The 24,433-nt window shown below is 43.3% G+C and overlaps 2 protein-coding genes across 5 annotated transcripts in view; both read left to right on the top strand.

Annotated features, from left to right (window-relative positions):
- LOC123992652 (toll-interleukin 1 receptor (TIR) domain containing adaptor protein) lies at positions 1 to 24,333 on the top strand. The gene is made up of 6 exons (XM_046293983.1): positions 1 to 505; positions 1,235 to 1,798; positions 1,936 to 2,147; positions 21,724 to 21,795; positions 23,919 to 23,991; positions 24,267 to 24,333. Exons 1-4 carry the CDS (start codon positions 499 to 501, stop codon positions 21,769 to 21,771), a joined length of 831 nt encoding a protein of 276 aa, XP_046149939.1. The 5' UTR covers positions 1 to 498; the 3' UTR covers positions 21,772 to 21,795; positions 23,919 to 23,991; positions 24,267 to 24,333.
- LOC123992651 (CMP-N-acetylneuraminate-beta-galactosamide-alpha-2,3-sialyltransferase 4-like) overlaps positions 8,225 to 24,433 on the top strand; it is a 30,856-nt gene continuing 14,647 nt past the window's right edge. The window contains exons 1-5 of one of the 4 annotated variants that reach the window (XM_046293980.1): positions 10,451 to 10,717; positions 15,295 to 15,346; positions 21,724 to 21,795; positions 23,919 to 23,991; positions 24,267 to 24,356. In XM_046293980.1, coding sequence (XP_046149936.1) covers positions 21,768 to 21,795; positions 23,919 to 23,991; positions 24,267 to 24,356 — 191 coding nt within the window. In that variant the 5' untranslated portion in view covers positions 10,451 to 10,717; positions 15,295 to 15,346; positions 21,724 to 21,767. Of the gene's footprint in view, positions 8,334 to 10,449; positions 10,718 to 15,294; positions 15,347 to 21,723; positions 21,796 to 23,918; positions 23,992 to 24,266; positions 24,357 to 24,433 lie in introns of those variants that run through there. The other 3 variants (XM_046293981.1, XM_046293982.1, XM_046293979.1) reach the window with 3 other exon arrangements.

Consider the following 24,433-nt stretch of genomic DNA (forward strand, 5'->3'; position numbering starts at 1 on the left):
TCTAACCCAGACAAGAATAATGAATCTGCAGTTGGACGGATGGACGATCAAGTAGCCTACGTTAGAAAACATGCTACAGTTGGATTATTTTTAGTCTATAGGCTAGACCTCTCCTGCCCTGCACTATGGACAAAAAATGTATCTATATTGCAATTTAGAGAGACATTGTGCCTTGTGGGAATCAAGACATTTAGACAAACAGTGAGCTGCAGCTGCTACAGATTCAGCTTCCTCTTTTTCTGCTGGGAGTATCAGGGAACCCTTTGGTGTGTTTTATGACATTTTTTTTGTAGTTAATGTATTTAACTTTTATTTTTTGCTTCAATAATGATAATTAATGTTTTATGTGATCAACTCTGTTAAGTGCTTAGTGTGTATACAGAGCAGCACAACTATTACAATAGAGAGGAAAATCAAATGTGAAGGATATATATTACAGTACAGTTTTTCTTATTGGAGGTACAACATTGCAATAGTCTGGAGAATGATGTCAAGAGCATGTACGGTAAGTTGAAATACTTTTTTCCTAAACCACATGTACTGTTTGTAGATGATCAACTTAACAAAAATAAAAAAAATCACAAATTGGATATAAACATGCCTGTTTTGATAAACAGTTATGATGTGAAAGAACCAGTGGTGAAAAAGTACCCAATTTGTCATACTTAATAGAACATGTTTCAGGTGAATGTCACCCAGTAAAATACTATTTGAGTAAAAGTAAATGTATTTGGTTTGAAATATACTTAAATATAAAAAGTAAATGTAATTGCTAAATTACTTAAGTGAAAGTGAAAGTATAAATCACTTAAAATGTATTTTATTAAGCAAACCAGATGGAACTATTTTCTTGTTATTGTTTTATTTACGGATAGCCAAGGCACACTCAGACATCATTTATAAACGAAGCATGTGTGTTTAGTGCAGTGGTCAGATCAGAGGAAGTAGGGATGATCAGGGATGTTATCTTGATAACTACGTGAATTGGACCATTTTTCTGTCCTGCTAAGCATTCAAAATGTAGCAAGTACTTTTGGCTGCCAGGGAAAATGTATGGATTAAAAATTACATTATTTTCTTTAGGAATGTAGTGAAGTAAAAGTAAAATATAAAATATAAATAGTTAAATAGAATACAAATACACAAAATAACTACTTATGTAGTCCTTTAAAGTATTTTTACTTAAGTAGTTTGCACCACTGGAAAGAACCCATGTTTAATTCTCTTATTTCAGGTTGGTTCCGTCGACTCTTAGTGAAAAAAGAGTCTCCACAGAGCAGCTCCTCTCCACATGTACAGGTCAGGACTCCACCCCCTTCTGTCGATGGTGCCTCATCATTGGTTCCCACCTCCCCTCCTAACCCACCACCACGTTTTCTGAGCTCTATGATTCGTTGGAGCCAGACCTACGACCTGTGTGTGTGCCATAGCCCTGTGGACATCGAAGAAGCCATCCTTCTGGCCACTTACCTGGAGAAACCGGCACGTGGCCTGCGCTGTTTCCTGCGGCAACGTGACGCCAGCGTGGGGGGTGCCATCCCCACCGAGCTATGCCAGGCTGTGCAGAGCAGCCATTGCTGGGCCCTTCTGATCACCCCCAACTTCCTGCTGGATGACTGGTGCCAGTACATGATGCACCAGGCACTGTCTGAGGGTCCCATGTCCAACCGGATCATTCCCCTGGTCCTTAACCTGTCTTACTCTCAGTACCCAAAGGAGCTACGCTTTTACTACTACAAAGACCTGAGCAAGAACCCAGAGCGAGGCTACACACAGGTGTACAAGACAGTGCTGAAGTGTGAGTAGTAAAAGTCTGGTACAATTCTTCAGCTATTATTAAGAGTCTGTGTGGTTGTTGACAAAGAGTAATCTGTCAACAACTAGAGACGCGTTCAAATCTATGGCTGAATAACCTCTTTGTGCTTTCCTTTGTAGACTTGGAGGACATGGATGAAAAAATGCTGCTAAAGTTAATTGCAACATGCACAGTACTAGCAATAGATTGGAAGGGGCATCCTGTTTTCCAAGGACAAAACTGTCATCAAACTATCAGAATTCTGAGCCTCTGCTTTCACTTCAGGAGATTGAGAGGACAGAGGCTGCAGATTCATAGGACTATTGTACATCACACTCTGGAGGCTGCTGAGGTGAGAACAGCTCATAATAATGGATGGAATGGAGCAAATGTAATGGCATAAAACCCCTGGAAACCATGTGGTTGTATTTGATACCATTCATTACCACAAGCTCGTTCTCCCCAATTAAGGTACCACCAACCTCCTGTGAAATCACACGATAGCTAGAATAAAGAAGGGGCTAACTGACTTAGGGAAATCCCCTTACAAAAACAATCAACTGGGCACACACTGGTTGAATCAACACTGTTTCTACATCATTTCAATCAAATAAAATAAAATCATGTTGAACCAACGTATAATAGACGATGAATTGAGGTCTTTGACCAGTGGGACTGCACTGGTTGACTGATCTGACATGACCACAATTAACTTATTTTTTTATATCAAGTTTCTTATCACAAATGTAAATATTAATACATCTAATCCATTTTGTTGTGTGCAGACTTGCGATCTCAATGTACACTGATTCACACATGGTGCTCAAAAGCCAGAGTTATGTGCAATAGAAACCTACTTGGACTGGGTTTTCAGTGGAATAATATGTAACCCAACATGGGAGAGTGATGCAAGATAGTAGAGCAGAACATCCCTCTGGTACAAATGATGTTGCTCTGATATGTCATAACCAATGATGTGTATTAACCCTGGATGACTAACAGGGGGCGCTGTATTGAAGCCACCGGGCAACCATATTGGCACTTCTCCTCAAGCGTAAAACTATTTTGGAAGCTATAAGAAATGTATTTATTAATGTCTACATTCGTATTTTATATGATTACAGACACCTTAATGAATACTTTAAAATTACATTATGTGAGCTAAACATAAAAATGTAACTATATACAAACATTTTCCTTCAAGTATTATTTAGAGAGTACTAATGTTACTGTCCCCACTACTTTATTTAAAGGGGGAGATCAAGCGGAGCCTAACTGTTATAAGCCTATTTCTATTTTGCCCTGTTTATCAAAAGTGTTGGAAAGACTTGTCAACAATCAACTTACTAGCTTTCTTGATGTCTATAGTATTCTCTCTGGTATGCAATCTGGTTTCTGCTCAGGTTATGGATGTGTCACTGCAACCTTAAAGGTCCTCAATGACGTCACCATTGCCCTTGATTCTAAGCAATGTTGAGCTGCTATTTTTATTGACTTGGCCAAAGCTTTTGATACAGTTGTCACGCCTTGGTCATTGTATTTTGTGTTTTTGTTTTATGTTTGGGTAGGCCAGGGTGTGACATGGGTTTATATGTTGTTTTTCGTATTGGGGTTGGTAGTATTTGGGATCGCGGCTGTTTAGGGGTGTTGTATAGGCTTGGCTGCCTGAGGCGATTCTCAATCAGAGTCAGGTGATTCTCGTTGTCTCTGATTGGGAACCGTATTTAGGCAGCCTTAGTTTCGCTTTGTATTTCGTGGGTGATTGTTCCTGTCTTTGTGTAGTGTTCACCAGATAGGCTGTAATAGTTTCACGTTCCGTTTGTTTTCGTCTTTCAGTTATTTGATGTACCGCATTTCAATCATTAAAGTCATGAGTAACCAACACGCTGCATTTCGGTCCGACTCTCTTTCCACAAACGAAGAACGCCGTTACAGAATCACCCACCACTCACGGAACGAGCAGCGTGTTAACAGGCAGCAGTGAAGAGAGGACGTTATGGACAGCAGAGGCATGGAGTATACGACGTGGGAAGAAATCGACAGGCGGGCGGCCGACCCAGGGAGAGTGCAGGTGCCCGCCTGGGATTCGCTGCAGCAATGCGAAGAGGGCTATAGGCGAATGGAGTCAAAGAAAAAAGGCACGCCGGCTAAAACGGAGAGGTGCTGGTATAAACAGGCAGCGACAGCTGGAGCAGCAAAAGGAGGATGAATTATTCGGAGAATGGACATGGGAAGACGTGTTGGATGGTAAAGGTTGTTACACTTGGGAGGAGATATTGGCCGGAAGAGATCGCCTCCCATGGGAACAGGTGGAGGCACTAAGGAGAGCAGAGGCAGCCGGAGATAGGAGCCGACGACACGAGGGAACACGGTTGGCAAGGAAACCCGAAAAGCAGCCCAAAAAAATTATTGGGGATGGCTAGAAGGGAGTATGGTTATGCCAGGTAGGAGACCTGCGCAAACTCCCTGTGCTCACCGTTGGGCTAGGAAGACCGGGCAGGCACCGTGTTATGCTATGGAGCGCACAGTGTTTTCAGTGCGGGAGCATAGCCCGGTGCGGCACATACCAGCCCTTCCTATTGGCCGGGCTAGAGTGGGCATCGTGCCAGGTAAGCTTGGGCAGGCTAGGTGCTCAAGAGCTCCAGTGCGCCTGCACGGTCCGGTCTATCCAGAGCCACCTCCACAGACCAGTCCTCCGGTAGCAGCTCCCCGCACCAGGCTTCCTGTGCGTGTCCTCAATCCAGTACCACCAGCTCCAGCAACATGCACCAGGCCTTCAGTGCACCTCGCCTGTTCAGCGCAGCCAGCGCTTTTCTCCTCTCCTGCGCTGTCGGAGTCTCCCGCCTGTTTAGCGCCGCCAGTGCTCCCAGTCTGCCCAGCGCCGCCAGTGCTCCCAGTCTGCCCAGCGCCGCCAGTGCTCCCAGTCTGCCCAGCACCGCCAGTGCCTTCCAGATCTGCCAGACAACCAGTCTCTTCCAGATCTGCCAGACAACCAGATCTGCCAGACAACCAGATCTGCCAGACAACCAGATCTGCCAGACAACCAGTCTCTTCCAGATCTGCCAGACAACCAGTCTCTTCCAGATCTGCCAGACAACCAGTCTCTTCCAGATCTGCCAGACAACCAGTCTCTTCCAGATCTGCCAGACAACAGTCTCTTCCAGTTCCGCCAGCCAGCCAGGATTTACAGGAGCATACTACCTGCCTGAGCTTCATCTCAGTACTGGGCTTCCCCTCAGTCCCGGGCTTCCCCTCAGTCCCGGGCTGCCCCTCAGTCCCGAGCTGCCCCTCTGTCCCGAGCTGCCCCTCTGTCCAGTGGGGATCTGGGTGAGGACTATTAGGCCATGGTCGGCGGAGAGGGTGGATTATCCCAGGACGCGAAGGGGAGGAACAAGGACATTAATGGAGTGGGGTCCACGTCCCGAGCCGGAGCCGCCACCATGGACAGATGCCCACCCGGACCCTCCCTATGGTTTGAGGTGCGTCCGGGAGTCCGCACCTTAGGGGGGGGGGGGTTCTGTCACGCCTTGGTCATTGTATTTTGTGTTTTTGTTTTATGGTTGGGTAGGCCTGGGTGTGACATGGGTTTATATGTTATTTTTCGTATTGGGGTTTGTAGTATTTGGGATCGCGGCTGTTTAGGGGTGTTGTATAGGCTTGGCTGCCTGAGGCGATTCTCAATCAGAGTCAGGTGATTCTCGTTGTCTCTGATTGGGAACCGTATTTAGGCAGCCTTAGTTTCGCTTTGTATTTCGTGGGTGATTGTTCCTGTCTTTGTGTAGTGTTCACCAGATAGGCTGTAATAGTTTCACGTTCCGTTTGTTGTTTTCGTCTTCCAGTTATTTCACGTACCGCATTTCATTCATTAAAGTCATGAGTAACCAACACGCTGCATTTCGGTCCGACTCTTTCCACAAACGAAGAACGCCGTTACAACAGTGGACATTCTCGTGGGCTGGCTAAGGAATATTGGTGTCCCTGAGGGGTCACATGAAACCCCACCTCTTTAAGGAATACCTAGGATAGGATAAAGTAATCCTTCTCACCCCCCCCCCCCTTAAAATATTTAGATGCACTATTGTAAAGTGGTTGTTCCACTGGATGTCATAAGGTGAATGGACCAATTTGTAAGTCGCTCTGGATAAGAGCGTCTGCTAAATGACTTAAATGTAATGTAAATGTTTTGGTCTGGTTTGCTAACTACCTCTCAAAGAGTGCAGTGTATAAAGTCAAAACATCTGCTGTCTCAGCCACTGCCTGTCAGCAAGAGAGTACCCCAAGGCTCGTGCCTAGGCCCCACTCTTCTCAAATTTACATCAACAACATAGCTCAGGCAGAAGGAAGATCTCTCATCCATTTATATGCAAATGATAGTCTTATACTCAGCTGGCCCCTCCCTGGATTTTGTGATAAACGCTCTACAACAAAGCTTTCTTAGTGTACAACAACCTTTCTCTGCCCTTAACCTTGTTCTGAACACCTCCACCTGGGGTGGCAGGGTAGCGTAGTGGTTAGAGCATTGGACTAGTAACTGGAAGGTTGTGAGTTCAAACCCCCGAGCTGACAAAGTACAAATCTGTTGTTCTGCCCCTGAACAGGCAGTTAACCCACTGTTCCCAGGCCGTCATTGAAAATAACAATGTGTTCTTAACTGACTTGCCTGGTTAAATAAAGGTAAAAAATAAAAAATATCGTAAATTGCTCTTCTTTCACCCCAGCTGCCAAACTAACCCTGATTCAGATAACCATGCTAGATTACAGAGATGTAATTAATAGCTCGGCAGGTAAGGGTGGTCTCGAGTGGCTAGATATCCTTTACCATTCGGACATCAGATGTGCTACCAATGCTCTTTATAGGACACGTCACTGCACTCTATACTCCTCTCACCTGTCGCAAGACCCACTGATTGATGCTTATTTATAAAACCCTCTTAGACCTCACTCCTCCATATCTGAGATATCTACTGCAGCCCTCATCCTCCACATACAACACCAGTTCTGCCAGTCACATTCTGTTAAAAGTCCCCAAAGCACACACATCCCTGGGTCGCTCGTCTTTTCAGTTCGCTGCAGTTAGCCACTTGAACGAGCTGCAACAAACACTCAAACTGGACAGTTATCTCCATCTCTTCATTCAAAGACTCAATCATGGACACTCTTACTGACAGTTGTGGCTGCTTTGCGTGATGTATTGTTGTCTCTACCTTCTTGCCCTTTGTGCTGTTGTCTGTGCCCAATAATGTTTGTACCATGTTTTGTGCTACTACTATGTTGTGCTGCTGCCATGCTGTGTTGCAACCCTGCTGTGTTGTCATGTTTTGCTGCCTTTCTATGTTGTCTTAGGTCTCTCTTTATCTAGGGTTGTGGCATCAATCTTGTCATGATTTGTGTTCTGTCCTATATTTTATTTAGTTATTTTTTTTTGCCCCTGTCCCTGCAGGAGGCCTTTTGCCTTTTGGTAGGCTGTCATTGTAAATAAGAATTTGGTCCTAACTGACTTGCCTAGATTAATAAATGTTCAATAAAATACATTTTTAAAATACTTCCATACAATTTTGTCAAATACATAACATTTAGTTGAAATACTGTAGAATTCCATTTATTCCTATGGAGGACTGCTCCTACTAGGGAGTGCCAATATGGCCGACAGGTGGCTTCAAAGCCTCTCAATGGCCAATGCATAGCAAATAGAAATCCAGGGTTTATATAAGTCATTGGTCATAACAAGGATGAATAATCAGCTTTCCTACCTTAAAGGGGAAGTTCACCCATTTTTATATGTGACCTTATCTTCACTATTTCTGTGCTTCTGTTGATCGCCCAAACTGTTTTTTATATATTTCGTTTTGTTAGAGAATTGGAAATCACATTTTGCTCTCATCACTTGCTAAAGACTACAATGCATTGTGAAAATGTGTAGAAAGAAGCATGTTATGAAACGCTTTAAATCTGAATATTATTCTGTATAATGTCTCTGCACTCAATTTGAGAGAAATGTCTACTGTCCCATAAATCCATATTTGCATAATTTTGTTGTAAATAGCATCATTCAAACATGAATTTATTGAACAGTGGGGTAAAAAAAAAAAAGATTGAGTGTAGAGACATCCAGAATGAGATTCTGATGTAATATGAGTTGGTCTGGAGTGTTTTTGAGCATTTTATAACATACTTTAGACACGTTTTCATACTGCATTGGAGTCAAAGTGACAATCAATTTTCTCTCTAACAAAACATTGTTTTTTTATATTTGGAGGGTGATCAACTACAAGCACAGAAAGAGTAAAAATAATGCCACGTGTTAAAATGTGTGAATTTCCCCTTTAAGGTAGGAAGGCTGATTCATCCTTGTTACGATGAATTACATATAAATGCTGGATTGCTGATGGTATCCATTGGCCATTGAGAGCGTTTGAAGCCACCGGTCAGCCATATTGCCCTTTAATGCCAACCGGAAATGGAAAGGAAAGAAAAACGCTCGTTGTTAGTATCTACCACTAGATGACATATGTCGGACACATTTCATCACTGGAGAATGGTATGCAATGAATTAATGTTCATGAGTCTTGTTTTTTGCTAAATATAATCAGCAGATTGAAATGTCACAATACTAACCACACCACATGAAGCATCATCCGTGATCAATTTGTATTGCAGCCTTACATATTCATCTCTATTCCCAAGAACCATCAACATTTGCCTTGGCCAGGGGGGGGATCTGTTTGTCTTCCCTGCAGTGTTGAAATTAGGGTTCTGAGACAGATGATTTTTGACTAAGTGGCTTTATATTCGAGTTGGACATTTGATCAGGCTTTTAGGTAGGATGATGCAATGGCTTTGGCAAGGGCAGTGTTCTGGTAATCACCACTGACAAACAGGATAGTTCATTTTTCAAATTAAGTTAAACTGTTCCATGTTTAGTAATTTTATTGAATTAGCTAGATTATATCATCTTTATATAATATAATTTATCTATTTTATTACTTCCATTGCACCTGTGATACTGTATGTGTGAAAGGCAGGGCCTTTTTCTAACAAATCTGTCAATTTATTTAGTTAAATCAATAATCAATGTGGACAGGATAAAGTTATACAAATACTTTCCCCCTCCCAAATCTATTTTAATGATGTGATCTCTGCTACGGATTAAAGCAGATTAAAAGGCATTTGAAATTGAGCTCTCTGTAAAAGGCCCTCCACAAAGGTCCCTTTAATGTTTTTGGGGGGCCAAGCCAACTTTGTGGCACAAATGAAAACCAGGATTAATCTTTGAAAGGCACAGATACTCTAAGAAGGTTGTGTTGCCAGAATAAAGCATCGTTCCCTCTATGACAATGCAAATGAGATATGAAAATGCACCTTCTACAGAGGCCACCATTTCCCTGCTAACTTAGAGAGAAAAGCCTATGATAAGGTCTATACTAATAAAGTACATACTAGGGAAATGTGCAATAGCAACACCTTTGTAAAGGGTGAGGGAAAACGAGACACCCTTAAGTTTGTAAAGTTTCACACAGTTACTATTACCTTAGTCAGGAATATGTGCAAAGACACACACAGATGAGACTGCAAGATGTAGATTACTTGCACTTCAAATGTGACGTGAAAACTGAAATGGAAAACTGACTTCTCCCACGCAGTTACAACCAAGCAGAGATGGGCAGTTCTCCTGTCTGTTTTTTTTTTTACAGGGCTCTGACACTGCCCTTGGTCAAAGAAGAAGCAAACATTTGCTCTCCCTTTGGTTATTGGCTTTCAAAGTTTGTAGTCTGATGTCAGGAATTAGACGTTCAAAGTCCAGTAAATTTAGGACAGGGGTGGATCCATTTTGTTACATTAGACATCTACAGTATCATAAAATTAAAACTTAATACAATACGAGAAGGTAATGCTACATTTATTCTGAAGTTGCGCAACATTTACACATGCAAGAGACATTCCTCTTGAGTATCTCTTTTCCCCTTACAAATAAAAATCCTGTGTGCACACAGCAGGTAATACCAACCTGACCTAGCGCTACAATATTCTCGCTTCACTCAAATATGTTGGCATATTGTTCAGGGTAGCCGAGTGGTGAACTGGTAACCGGAAGGTTGCAAGTTCAACCCCCCCCTCCCCAGCTGACAAGGTACAAAATCTGTCGTTCTGCCCCTGAACAGGCAGTTAACCCACTGTTCCTAGGCCATCATTGAAAATAAGAATGTGTTCTGAACTGACTTGCCTAGAGCTAAACCTGCTCGTGGGTCTCATGAACAAATGAGAGAGTTCTGGATAGTTCTTCCCTTTGGGAATCAGCCTTCTCACTCAGGCTCAAGGACAAAAGCTGCCCACTAGTTCTATCAGACAAAACAAATCCAATATTGTCAACTGTGGGTGTTGCCATTTTCTCATCACACACTTTTTTTTAAATAAATATAAATAAATAGGCTATTATAAAATATGACTTGAGAATGTGTGAAACTGTTTGTAGTCCACAGGAAAATAGCACATTTAATTGTACTTCAGAACTACTTTAAATACAGACAGCATTCAATCAATAAATTGAATCATTTTCTGTAAGTGGCTCAAGAACTGCATGCGCTGCGCATGTGCCAAAAATAAACATTTTGAAAAAGGGTAAGCGTTGTGCTGACTACGTTCCAATGGATCGTTCACTCTGCCTGCGGAGTTAGCAGCCCGTTAGATTACAGCCATCATATTATGAATTTGATATGAACATGTATTTGCTTCTTAAATGTGGTATGTGTCCATGTTTTCAAGTCGTGTAGCCATAATCATTGAAACGGAAACCACGGCGCCTCCCACTTGGCGCATAAAAACGCCTATTTCTTGCATCTCAGATCGAGTTTAACGTTACTAACGTCCGTTTACATGCCTATGCTATTCTGCTTCGGATTGTCACATTTGTTAACTACATTGCTGGTAAGTGAATTCCCATTTGCTTTTTAAAGTTTTTCTTCTATCGACCACAGCTGCCAAATACTGTGATTTAGCTGGCTAATTTTAATAATTCAGGAAATAGTGGTTGCATGCCATGCAATCGCATAGAGGCAACTAAAACCTATTTTAATTTAAAAGTTCTTAAATCAAAATGCTTAATGTATACTTTTCTGAACTTACTTTGACATCCGTTTGCGAATCGATTTGTTTAGCATAGGATTAATACTTTAGCTAATAACCAATTTGTAAATGTTATGCTGTTTTGTTGCCAAGTTACAGCACATTAATTGAGACAGAAACAGGGCACACTCAATTTGGTCATTTTTTATGAATGATGAACAAAACCGTATTTTGTTGGAAAAACTTAGTGAAAAACTAAAAACAAGTGCAACATGGCAGTTGGATGGCTTCACAATTGTTATAGGAAAGTTTGAAAAATGGTTGTGGAAGTTGTAACATTGGGTCTGGGATGGTGGAAGATGTTATCATTTCATTTTCACTTCCCTATAGTCTCCCTAAGCAGTCTGTTAACAGAATCACGAGAGCGTCTATTTAGTTTGATTCCCCACATGCTGTCTCCCTGTCAGCAGGGACATGTCGTGAGTTGTCCCCTGAAATCTGGCCCATGAAATTAAGTGCAATGAGGTTGGCCTTGGCAGTTATGACTGTCCGCAAACTGTCATGCATGTTGAGCAACATGCAATGTCCATTGTGTTATATTCAGCTAAATCATTGTTTTTTTCTGAAAGATAACAAACTAGTGAAGCTCCACACAACAGTGAAAATGTAAAACTGTTAGGCTATATATTTTTTCTTTCTTTGATTGTATGTAAGAGTGCTGATAGTCTTGTTTTCTATTAATGACTTTAGTGTCCTCAACATTCTTGGATTAGGCCTAAACATGATATAAAATAAAAACAAAAACAAATGTATATGCCTATAGTCTTATACAGCAACACACAGTGCGTGTTCAGTTTCTTGTAGGTCAACCCACTGGTCCTAGTATTGAAAGGTATGACTGGTTATAAAGAGTAGCATAGTTGGTGCATAATGAGATTACTAATGTTCACTTCAATAGATTTTGTTTTCTCAGATTAACATTGAGAGATCCAGCAACCCAAGGGCATTGTGGTGTTTTCTTAACAAGTCCAATACAGCAAATGAAAAACTTCTTGTTAATCTACCCATGGAGGGAATTAATCACTAACCTTTGATCTTCATCAGATGACACTCATAGGACATGTTACACAATATACCCTGCTCAAAAAAATAAAGGGAACACTTAAACAACACACTGTAACTCCAAGTCAATCACACTTCTGTGAAATCAAACTGTCCACTTAGGAAGCAACACTGATTGACAATACATTTCACATGCTGTTGTGCAAATGGAATAGACAACAGGTGGAAATTATAGGCAATTAGCAAGACACCCCCAATAAAGGAGTGGTTCTGCAAGTGGGGACCACAGACCACTTCTCAGTTCCTATGCTTCCTGGCTGATGTTTTGGTCACTTTTGAATGCTGGCGGTGCTTTCACTCTAGTGGTAGCATGAGACGGGAGTCTACAACCCACACAAGTGGCTCAGGTAGTGCAGCTCATCCAGGATGGCACATCAATGCGAGCTGTGGCAAGGTTTGCTGTGTCTGTCAGCGATGTGTCCAGAGCATGGAGGCGCTACCAGGAGACAGGCCAGTACATCAGGAGACGTGGAGGAGGCCGTAGAAGGGCAACAACCCAGCAGCAGGACCGCTACCTCCGCCTTTGTGCAAGGAGGTTCAGGAGGAGCACTGCCAGAGCCCTGCAAAATGACCTCCAGCAGGCCACAAATGTGCATGTCTGCTCAAACGGTAAGGAACAGACTCCACAGATGTAAGCAGGTTCACACTGAGCACATGTGACAGTCTGGAGACGCGGTGGAGAACATTCTGCTGCCTGCAACATCCTCCAGCATGACCGGTTTGGCGGTGGGTCAGTCATGGTGTCGGGTGGCATTTCTTTGGGGGGCTGCACAGCCCTTCAAGTGCTCGCCAGAGGTAGCCTGACTGCCATTAAGTACCGAGATTAGATCCTCAGACCCCTTGTGAGACCATATGCTGGTGCGGTTGACCCTGGGTTCCTCCTAATGCAAGACAATGCTAGACCTCATGTGGCTGGAGTGTGCCAGCACATCCTGCAAGAGGAAGGCATTGATGCTATGGACTGGCCCGCCCGTTCCTCAGACCTGAATCCAATTGAGAACATCTGGGACATCATGTCTCGCTCCATCCACCAACGCCACACGTTACACCACAGACTGTCCAGGAGTTGGTGGATGCTTTAGTCCAGATCTGGGAGGAGATCCCTCAGGAGACCATCTGCCACCTCATCAGGAGCATGCCCAGGCGTTGTAGGGAGGTCATACAGGCACGTGGAGGCCACACACACTACTGAGCCTCATTTTGACTCGTTTTAAGGACGTTACATCAAAGTTGGATCAGCCTGTAGTGTGGTTTTCCACTTTCATTTTGAGTGACTCCAAATCCAGACCAACCATGGGTTGATAAATTTGATTTCCATTGATAATTTTTGTGTGATTTGTTGTCAGCACATTCAACTATGTAAAGAAAAAAGTATATTTATATCCAAACATCTCAGTTTACATTGGCGCCATTTTCAGAAATGCCTCCAAAATATCTGGAGAAATTGCAGAGAGCCACATCAAATAACATAAATACTCATAAACATTGCTGAAAGATGCATGTTTTACATAGAGTTAAAGATACACTTGTTCTAAATGCAACCGCTGTGTCAGTTTCAAACAAACTTTACAGAAAAAGCAAACCATGCAATAATCTGAGACGGTGCTCAGATAGAAACAACATTTCTTCGACATGTTGGAGTCAACAGAAATACGAAATTACATTATAAATATTCCCTTACCTTTGATCTTCATCAGAATGCACTCCCAGGAATCCTAGTTCCACAATAAATTGTTGTTTTTGTTTGATTATGTCAAAGTAGCTACTTTTGTTATATTACAGGTCGAATAAACTTGTCAAACTAAGTTTAGAATCAATCATTAGGATGTTTTTATCATAAATATTCAATAACGTTCCAACCAGAGAATTCCTTTGTCTATAGAAGTAATGGAACGCAAGTCGATATCATGTGGAATGCGCATGACCAGGACCTGGCTCTCTGCCAGACCACTGACTCAGTCCCCTCTCATCCGTCCCCACATCAGAGTAGAAGCTTCATTCAAGGTTCTACAGGCTGTTGACATCTAGTGGAAGCCGTAGGAAGTGCAAACAGATCCATATCCCGCTGGGATTTCAATAGGTGATGAGTTGAAAATTGACCAACCTCAGATATCCCACTTCCTGGTTGGATTTTTCTCAGGTTTTTGCCTACCATAAGAGTTCTGTTATACTCAGACATCATTCAAACAGTTTTAGAACCTCCAGAGTGTATTCTATCCAATAATAATATGCATATATTATGATCTGGGACAGAGTAGGAGGCAGTTCACTCTGGGCACGCTATTCATCCAAAAGTGAAAATTCTGCCCCCTATCCCAAAAAAGTTTAACAGTCCCAAATCACATTACACAATTTTACAAACAGTATCATCCTCACTCATTCATCTTATACAACAATTAGATGTCAACCTCATATCTGAGGCTATTATATAAACAGCATTATGGTAATGTGGCCGCACCGTCTCCCATGAGCCTCACCAAAATGTAACAAACGGACCAGTTCGTAGCTGGTTTCTTCACCGATCTTCTATAGCTTCTCCGGAACATAAATGTTGTTCGGGCCTCAAGTTCTGTGAGGTGGAAGAAATGCCTTTGTTCTCTATGAAACATCACTCTATGAAACATCACTCTGTCTCTATACTGTGTGGCCATGAGGCAGGGTCTTCCCTAGGAATTTACGACCTCTCTGACCACAGCAGCCTGGTTGTAGGAGCAGAGAGAGGGTGATGGTGCTCGCTGTACCCAAAGAGGGCAACGTCATGACACAGTGGTCAGGTATTCTGCCACTGTGTACGCTCTGTTTAGGGCCAAATAGCATTCTAGTTTGCTTTTTATTATTTTTTATTATTATTCTTTCCAATGTGTTAAGTAATTAGCTTTTTGTATTCTCGTGATTTTGGTTGAGTCTAATTGTGCTGATGTCCTGGGGCTCTGTGGGGTGTGTTTGTGAACAGCACCCCAGGACCAGCTTGCTTAGGGGTTAATTTCTCTGTAGGTGACTGCTTTGTTATGGAAGGTTTGGGATCGCTTCCTTTTAAGTGGTTGTAGGGGGTATCGGCCTAATTCTGCTCTGTATTCATAATTTGGTGTTCTATGTTGTACACTGAGGTTATTTTTGCAGAATTTTGCATGCAGAGTCTCAATTTGGTGTTTGTCCCATTTTGTGAATTCTTGGTTGGTGCGAACCCCAGACCTCACACCCATAAAGGGCAATGGGTTCTAACTGATTCAAGTGTTTTTTTGTCAGATCCTAATTGGTATGTTGAATTTTATGTTCCTTTTGATGGCATAGAATGCCCTTCTTGCCTTGTTTCTCAGATCATTCACAGCTTTGTGGAAGGTACCGGTGGCGCTGATGTTTAGGACGAAGGTATGTATAGTTTTTTTGTGTGTTCTAGGGCAACGGTGTCTAGCTGGAATTTGTATTTGTGGTCCTGGCGGCTGGACCTTTTTTTGGAACACCATTATTTTGGTCTTACTGAGATTTACTGTCGGTGCCCAGGTCTGGCAGAATATCTAGGTACTGCTGTAGGCCCTCCTTGGTTGTTGACAGAAGAACCAGGACATCAGCAAACAAGACATTTGACTTCAGATTCTAGTAGGGTGAGGCCGGGTGCTACAGACTTTTCTAGTGCCCGCGCCAATTCGTTTATATATGTTGAAGAGGGTGCGACTTTAGCTGCATCTGTCTCACCCCACGGCCCTGTGGGAAGACATTTGTTTTTGCCTACTTCTCTTGTTTCATCTCTTGACATTGTAGAGTTGTGTGATGGAATGTTTTGGGGTCACTTTTTTTAGATGGTTGTAAAATTTGATGCCTCCTTTTTTCTATTCGAATGAGGGGTTATTGGCCCAATTCTGCTCTACATGCATTATTTGGACTTGCAATTCAGTCTTGATTGGATGTTTGTCCCATTTGGTAAATTTGTTTTTAGAGATTGTACCCCATACTTCTCTGCCATATAGAGCAATTGGTTCTATAACTGATATATATTTGAAAATTGAGCCAGATTCTAATTGGAATTTAGATTTTGATGTTCCTTTTAATGGCATAGAAAACTCTTCTTGCTTTCTCTCAGCTCATTCACAGCCATGTGAAAGCTACCTGTGTTGCTGATATTTAGTCCTAGATGTGTGTTCTAATAGAACTGTGTCCAAGTAGATTTATATTTGTCATCCTGATTTCTGGACCTTTTTTTTGGAATATCATTACATATATATTTTTTTTAGCTTAACAGTCAGAGCCTAGGTCTGACAGAACCTGTGAAGATGATCTATGTGCTGCTGTAACCCCTCTTTAGTGGGAGACAGCAGCACCAGGTCATCTGCGTACAGCAGGCACTTGATTTCAGTGTTGTGTAGGGTGATTTTTATTCTAATGTTTTTGCCAATTTATTAATGTAGATATTAAATAGTGTTGGACTTATTGGGCAGCCATTTGATTTAATGACATGTTTTCCCTCTAATACCACTTTCTATAGTTTATAAAAAATACCTTCGTGCCAAATTGAATCATGCTTTCTTGAAATCTACAAAACACGAGTAGATTTTGCCTTTGTTTTTTTCGGTTTACTTGTTTGTTAGTGTGGAGGGTGTAAATGTGGTCTGTATGATCATTTTTTAGAAATCCAATCTGGCTTCTGCTCAGGACGTTGTTCGTCAAGGAAATGGTGTAGTCTACTATTTATAATACTGCAGAGAATTTTCCCCCATGTTGCTGTTAACGCAAATTCCTCTAATTTGGGTCAAATTTGTCTCAATTTTTATAGATTGGTGTGATCAATCCCTGGTTCCAAATATTGGGGGAAATACCTGTAGTGAGGATAATGTTGAAGGGTTTGAGTATAGCCAATTTGAATTTGTAGTCTGTATATTTGATCATTTCATTTAAAATACCATCAACACCACGGGCCCTTTTGGGTTGGAGTGTATGGTTTTTCCAATAATTCTTCTTTAATTGGGGTATCCACAGTCTTTGACTACTGATTCAAGGATTTGTAATTTTTATTGTATATATTTTTGTTCTGGGCTCTTTGTTATATTGCTGTAGAGGTTTGCAAAGTGTTTTCTCCACATATTACTGTTTTGGATAGCCAATTCCTCCTGATGAGATGTTTAATTTTATTCCAATTCTCCCAGAGGTGGATTGATTCTATGGATTCCTCAATTCCATCCAGTTGCTTTCTAATGTGCTGTTCTTTTTTTGTTGTTCAGGTGTGTTTTGTATTGCTTCAGTGTTTCTCCGTATTGAAGGTGTATATTTTTGTTGTCTGGTTCTGTGTTTTTGATTAGATATATTTCTCAAAGACTTTCATGGATTTTTGCTATCAATCCATTTGTCATTATCTTATTTCTGGTTTGCTCTTATGCTTCTTTAGATTAGCCAAGGAGGCTAATTTGTCAAATATATAGTTTGTTCCAAACGGCCAAATTTACACCTTCATTGCTGAAGGAGAATGTTCAGGCTAAAAAGTTGTCCAGGAGAGATTGTATTTTTTGGCTAATTGCCTTTTGGTAGATTGTTTGCCTTCCCATTTATAGGCCTGTTTAGTACCCTGTCTTTTATTGGTCTGTGATGCTTCATGGTTGGGTTCCGCTCTTCTCAGATACACTGATTTTACTGTGGTCTGAGAGAGGTGTTACTGGGCTGACCGACGGCTCTGAAAGACTCGGGTTTATGTCAGTGAGGAAGTAGTCTACAGTGCTGCTGCCAAGGGATGAGCTGTAGGTGTACCTACCAAAAGAGTCTCCTCTCAGCCTACCATTGACTATATACAGACTCAGTGTTTGACAGAGCTTCACAAGCTGTGCTCCATTTTGGTTTTTCCCTTTGTCATAGATGTTTCTGTGGGGGTCTGTGGGGAGGGAAAGGTTGTTGCTTCCTGGTAGCTGTTTATCCCCATGACTGTTAATAGTGTCTTGTTCTTCTGCTGTTCTAGCATTCAGGTCTCCACAGACCAGTATTTTGCCTTGGGCCTGAAAGTGACTAATTTCTGCTCTTTCGCCCAAAAGCAGAGGACTTCAATCCTTGTAAATTCCAACATGCAATGCAAAAAGATCTCGTAACTTTTTTTTCTTTCTTCAAAATGACACACTCTCAATCCAACAAGAACTATTAAATTACGATTTTTAAATTAACATAAAATCTTATTATTCAAATGTGATATATCATTTAAGATAGCATTTGTGTCATGCCACTTGGGTGGATGTAGTGTGAGGATGGTGGAGTTCTTGTGCTCACCATGACCCTCGGCCTATCACATATGAGCATAGTAGACTCAGCATTTGTTTAATGTCACTCATTTCGCTGGTGGGGGCTGGACCAGTTGCTCCTCTCACAGCCTGTGCGTAGCTCTGCCTGCTGGGCTGTGGCTCCTCCAAGTGTGGGTCTGTGGTGGGGGGCTGGGTGGTGGGAAGCCTCGTCTGGGTGGCTCTGAAGCTGGGGTGGTCTGTGTTGTGGTGGGCATTGAGATTGGTGCTGTGACCGGGGCTGGGGGGGTCCAGGGTGCTGTTCCGGGGTGTTGTCTCAGTGATCTCGGAGGGGTGTAGATTACTCCGCTGTTCCTGGGTGGAGAGGTCAGGCTGCGGTTTAAAGCAACGTCCTTGAGTCTTGGCAAGGATGGGGACTGTCTCCCTGTACAGGTGAACATAGTCATAGAGACAGTCCAGATTGATGGTGGGCCAGGTGTGCATTGGGTCGCAGGCCACAGTCCTGGGAGAGGCTGGCGTTTATTCTTTGCCGGGTGGAAGGGTGCAAGTCAGGGTGGAAGTCCTTCCTCTAGAAGGGTTGACACCACAATTCTTGAGTTGGGGAAGATTGCCGAGGCCTTCTCAATCACACCCTGTAGTGAAGTCGCCACCCTCTCCTGCTGAGCACTCAGGTCGTTGCTTCCGGTGTGTCTGATTGTGGCTTGGCGACCCAAGATGGGCCTTATCAAGCAGCTCCATGGCACTCTGCATTGTTGGGCACCACAACTTTGTCATTGTGGAAATGTTTCTTCTCCTGAACAAACTTATTTTTTTATTTCACCTTTATTTAACCAGGTAGGTTAGTTGAGAACAAGTTCTCATTTGCAACTGTGACCTGGCCAAGATAAAGCATAGCAGTGTGAACAGACAACAGAGTTACACATGGAGTAAACAATTAACAAGTCAATAACACAGTAGAGAAAAAAAGAGTCTATATACATTGTGTGCAAAAGGCATGAGGAGGTAGGCGAATAATTACAATTTTGCAGATTGACACTGGAGTGATAAATGATCAGATGGTCATGTACAGGTAGAGATATTGGTGTGCAAAAGAGCAGAAAAGTAAATAAATATAAACAGTATGGGGAAGAGGTAGGTAAATTGGGTGGGCTATTTACCGATAGACTATGTACAGCTGCAGCGATCGGTTAGCTGCTCAGATAGCAGATGTTTGAAGTTGGTGAGGGAGATAAGTCTCCAACTTCAGCGATTGACATTTAAAAAATATATATATTATTTAAAAAGATAATAATTAAATTTGTCACAGGCAGCAGAGAACTAGAACGAAAGGCGGCCAAATGAGGTGTTGGCTTTAGGGATGATCAGTGAGATGCTGGAGCGCGTGCTACGGGTGGGTGTTGCCATCGTGACCAGTGAACTGAGATAAGGCGGAGCTTTACCTAGCATGGACTTGTAGATGACCTGGAGCTAGTAGGTCTGGCGACGAATATGTAGCGAGGGCAAGCCGACTAGAGCATACAGGTCGCAGTGGCGGGTGGTATAAGGTGCTTTAGTAACAAAACAGATGGCACTGTGATAAACTGCATCGAGGATCAGTAGGATGGTAAGTTTGGCAGCGTGAGTGAAGGAGGCTTTGTTGCGGAATAGAAAGCCGACTCTAGATTTGATTTTCGATTGGAGATGTTTGATATGAGTATTTGAGTCCCTCAACAGGACTGTCAGCCAGTGTTTCTTCTGGACTGGAGGGGGAAGAGGGGGGGCTGGTGGGTGTTGGAGCTGGGGTGTGGCTGGCCTGTGCCGCTGTCAGTGGGAGGCTGTTCTGTTGGCTGGGGAGGAGGGGTGCAGCAGGCAGGGCTGGGGAGGCCTGGCTGGTTGAGCTGGGCTTCTCTGCTGTGTGAGGGCAGGTCATAGTGGTGATCTAGCTGCTTCTGCAGTCTGTCCTGTGTTCTCTTTCTCTCCTGCAACTCCTCTCTTAGTGTGGTCAGATCGTTATTACTGTTCTGGCTGTCTTTTTTTGGAGCTCTCTCACCTCTTTTGTTAGATCAGCCAGCTCTCTTGAGATCAGAGCTCTCTCTTGCTGAACCTCGTTCAGCTGTGTTGCAAGGCTGCTGTCCTGATCTGTTCGCACCTTGGTTAGGAGCTCCTCTAAGGTGTGGTTGTCTGGTTGCTGTTTTCTCATGCTCTCCCTGAGCAGGACCACCTCCCCCTCCAGTTTGACCTCATGGCAGCCATGGTGGTGAGGGCCTGAGCCTGCTCTGCACTGAGGGGGTCGCTTTCCTGCTGGGGCGTGTCCTCCACTATGGTGGGAAGAGGTGCTGGATGTGCCTTTTAATAGGGGTGAGGGTGGTGCTGGTGGATTCTGTCTTGTGGGAGGGCATGTCACTGGTGGTATCCTGCTCGCTCTCTCCTTAATTGTCTGAAAGTCTGTTTCAAACAGCCTAAGATTACCTTGCACCATGACAGTCCCAGTCTTGTAGAGGTTGATTGTTATCATGGTGCTGTCAGGGTTGTCTGTCTCTTTGATTTTCAGCTTCCACCCATTAGATTCCCTCTTTCTTTATGGATGGGTGGTGAGAGCACACTGCTGAGCACCATGCATTTGCCCGGTCAGTGAGGAAGATGAGATTACTCACATCACCGTTTTTGTAGAGATCTGCGAAAAATGGTTTCTGGCCTCCCATTTAGAAGTTTCTGTTTAAAAGCTATTGTAATTTTCAGCGCTGAGGGTGAGTGGGGACATGGTGCCTGTGGCTATGCCATTGCCATAGCAACCGGTTTGCTTGTCTGCTGCTGTTGCTAGCTAGCTCTAATTTAGTTCAAAAACTAGAAAAAAGTGACATCTTTACACACAAAAACAAGATATGTTTAAAGTTAGTCCGTGCTCCTTTTTGGTTTACTCACTCAGTTTGGTCGTTTTGATGTAGTTGTATTAACTCCCCTTGCTACGTTTGTTCTAGCTCATTTCTTCTGGCTAGCTTGTTAGTCTGCTGGCTAGGTCTTTGTTGTGTAGCTAGCTAGCTAGAGTCAACTTCTAAACTTGAGGTGCAAAGTTACTTTTTTTCTAATCTGAATGAATAGAGTTCATCACTTGTCTGGAATTGTTTTTTGATTAGTGTTTATCTCATTCTAAAAACAAAAAAATATTAAATATCATGTTGAGCATGACTCTCTCTCTGGTGCTCTGTCTCGCTGTGTGTCGGGCTCTGTGTGTGTCTGGTGCGTGCTCTCTCGCTCGTGTGTGTGTGTGTGTGTGTGTCTCTATACATCGATCTGCCACGCTGTCTGGTTACTGGACACTGCTTTCTGGTGGATGGACACTGGTTGCAGACAATTCCACTTTTTTCAAAATGAGCACAGAGTCTACGTATTGCCTTGGTGTTTCAGCTCACTTCCAGCTGCTCATTTATCATCTGGAAGGAGAAAGATGTCATTTATGGTGCCGTTTAAGGCGCTTGGTTAATTTTAATTGGCTCGCGCCACTGCTGTCCGATTGAGCCAGATGTTTTTGGTGCTAATATGTTGTTCCTCCTCCCTCAGGGTAACATCATGCGCAGGACTGAGATGAGAGAGCGACGGAGCATATGAAGATGTCCCTAAAGACTGCTAAAAGTAAGCTCCCCCCGCTGCTTCCTTACAGTGGGCGGTTAATAGACCTGTACATAAAATACTTTTATCACACTTTGAACCCCTGTCTCTTCATTTGTGGCAGTTGTACATTAAATTTGTCTTCTTGGATTTTCTTTACTTTTCTTTTTATCAAAGGATTACAGTATTTGTACAACTCTAGCCCAGTACAGTTTCATTTCAATTCGCTCAAGATTTTGGTGGATGTAGTGTTGCACAATAACATCCTTGTGTTATAGCTCTCACATACTGTGCTTTGTCTTACACATTAATTCAGCCATTGTGTATATACTATAAGACACATTCCAAGCCTTTCATGTATAATCCTGACGTTCCTGGATCTGTTATGATCATCATACAGAAACACACAGCTTGGCGCTGCCTTGATCTGGCCTTCTCATTTTGTCGCCTTTGACAGAAAACACATTGGCTTCGCCCTCAGAGCCGGATACTTGCTTTTGCAATTTACATTTACATTTACATTTAAGTCATTTAGCAGACACTCTTATCCAGAGCGACTTACAAATTGGTGCATTCACCTTATGACATCCAGTGGAACAGCCACTTTACAATAGTGCATCTAAATATTTTAAGGGGGGGGGAGGGGGTGAGAAGGATTACTTTATCCTATCCTAGGTATTCCTTAAAGAGGTGGGGTTTCAGGTGTCTCCGGAAGGTGTTTATTGACTCCGCTGTCCTGGCATCGTGAGGGAGTTTGTTCCACCATTGGGGAGCCAGAGCAGCGAACAGTTTTGACTGGGCTGAGCGGGAACTGTACTTCCTCAGTGGTAGGGAGGCGAGCAGGCCAGAGGTGGATGAACGCAGTGCCCTTATTTGGGTGTAGGGCCTGATCAGAGCCTGGAGGTACTGAGGTGCCGTTCCCCTCACAGCTCCGTAGGCAAGCACCATGGTCTTGTAGCGGATGCGAGCTTCAACTGGAAGCCAGTGGAGAGAGCGGAGGAGCGGGGTGACGTGAGAACTTGGGAAGGTTGAACACTAGACGGGCTGCGGCGTTCTGGATGAGTTGTAGGGGTTTAATGGCACAGGCAGGGAGCCCAGCCAACAGCGAGTTGCAGTAATCCAGACGGGAGATAACAAGTGCCTGGATTAGGACCTGCACCGCTTCCTGTGTGAGGCAGGGTCGTACTCTGCGGATGTTGTAGAGCATGAACCTACAGGAACGGGCCACCGCCTTGATGTTAGTTGAGAACGACAGGGTGTTGTCCAGGATCACGCCAAGGTTCTTAGCGCTCTGGGAGGAGGACACAATGGAGTTGTCAACCGTGATGGCGAGATCATGGAACGGGCAGTCCTTCCCCGGGAGGAAGAGCAGCTCCGTCTTGCCGAAGTTCAGCTTGAGGTGGTGATCCGTCATCCACACTGATATGTCTGCCAGACATGCAGAGATGCGATTCGCCACCTGGTCATCAGAAGGGGGAAAGGAGAAGATTAATTGTGTGTCGTCTGCATAGCAATGATGGGAGAGACCATGTGAGGTTATTTACACCAGCTCATTTTGGTTTGACTATAGCTGCTGTGCTAAAAATGAAAAGCCATTTCAAGGTTTCTCTGGCTCAGTTAATGGGAGTCCCAGAAAGCAGATTCAGCTCGATGGAGACCGTGTTTAGTTTGGCACTACGTGTTTGCCTTCAAGTAAGCAGCCATTTGTATTTCTGTAAGAAACGTGTGGGAAGTATGTCTTTGAGTTGGAGGACTGCCCTCCCTCCCAATCCCCTATACATGTAGATACACTCCCCAGCCCAGATAGTGCCCTATCAGATGAGAGAATGGTTGTGGTCTGAGATGTTTCTCATGTGGAGGTAGAGGGGACTTTTGTTTGGCAGAGTTGTTTGATATGGGAACTAAGTTCTTGGGTCTTTTTTTTCTTTAAGGCTCAATTAATAGCACTCCTCCTTTCCACTCCAGTTAAGTTAGTAATACTGTACTGTAGGAAGTTAGAATCTGCTTGCAGTCCTGCCTGCCTGCAGATTGGATCTCGTGCCATAATTAGCAGCAATTTGCAATGTCATAAACTAGGATTTGACCACAGGCTATAAAAGAAAAGCATGATGTTGGTTTCTAATCTATTCATGTGGTTCTCTCTCCAGCATGGTGCTTTAGACTGATCGCTATTGTTCTGTTCTTCGTCTCCTACTACTGCTCCCATGTCTTCCTCCAGAGGTAAGGCTGCTTGGCCCTCAGCCCTGGTCTACCGCCTAGAAGCTCCCTCTCTGTAGAGTGGCAGGTAGACCAATCACACAGATACTCATTTATGCTTTACTGAAGGAAAGAGAAACCTTGAAATAAGGCCACTGCTGAGTCACATCACGTTGACAACCATTCCATTCACCTAGCATCTAATCTACCCTCAGCTTTAAGTAGTGTCACTGGACATGCTGAGTAAAAAATAAAATGTTTCTGTTCCAAATGTGGTGATTCATGTGCTTGTGTTTCAGCTATGGAGGCACCAGCAAGTCTCCTCCAACTCCGAGCAAGTCACTGTGTGGTGGCTGGCTAAAGCAGAAGTGGGAGAGCCTCAATTTTAAGTGAGTAATGGAGTGTCTATCTTTAAAACAATGAGGGTGGGGATGATGCTAATGCTTTTACTGGAATGCCAGGTGCC

Source organism: Oncorhynchus gorbuscha, linkage group LG13 (genome assembly GCF_021184085.1).
Source record: "Oncorhynchus gorbuscha isolate QuinsamMale2020 ecotype Even-year linkage group LG13, OgorEven_v1.0, whole genome shotgun sequence".
NCBI classification, from domain to species: Eukaryota; Metazoa; Chordata; class Actinopteri; order Salmoniformes; family Salmonidae; genus Oncorhynchus; species Oncorhynchus gorbuscha.

Bases quoted from the DNA above. Each gene is read 5' to 3' on its own strand.
- LOC123992652 (XM_046293983.1), top strand. The intron at 1,799-1,935 runs GTGAGTAGTAAA...TTTCCTTTGTAG, and splicing joins GTACAAGACAGTGCTGAAGT to ACTTGGAGGACATGGATGAA. The intron at 2,148-21,723 runs GTGAGAACAGCT...CTCCTCCCTCAG, and splicing joins ACACTCTGGAGGCTGCTGAG to GGTAACATCATGCGCAGGAC.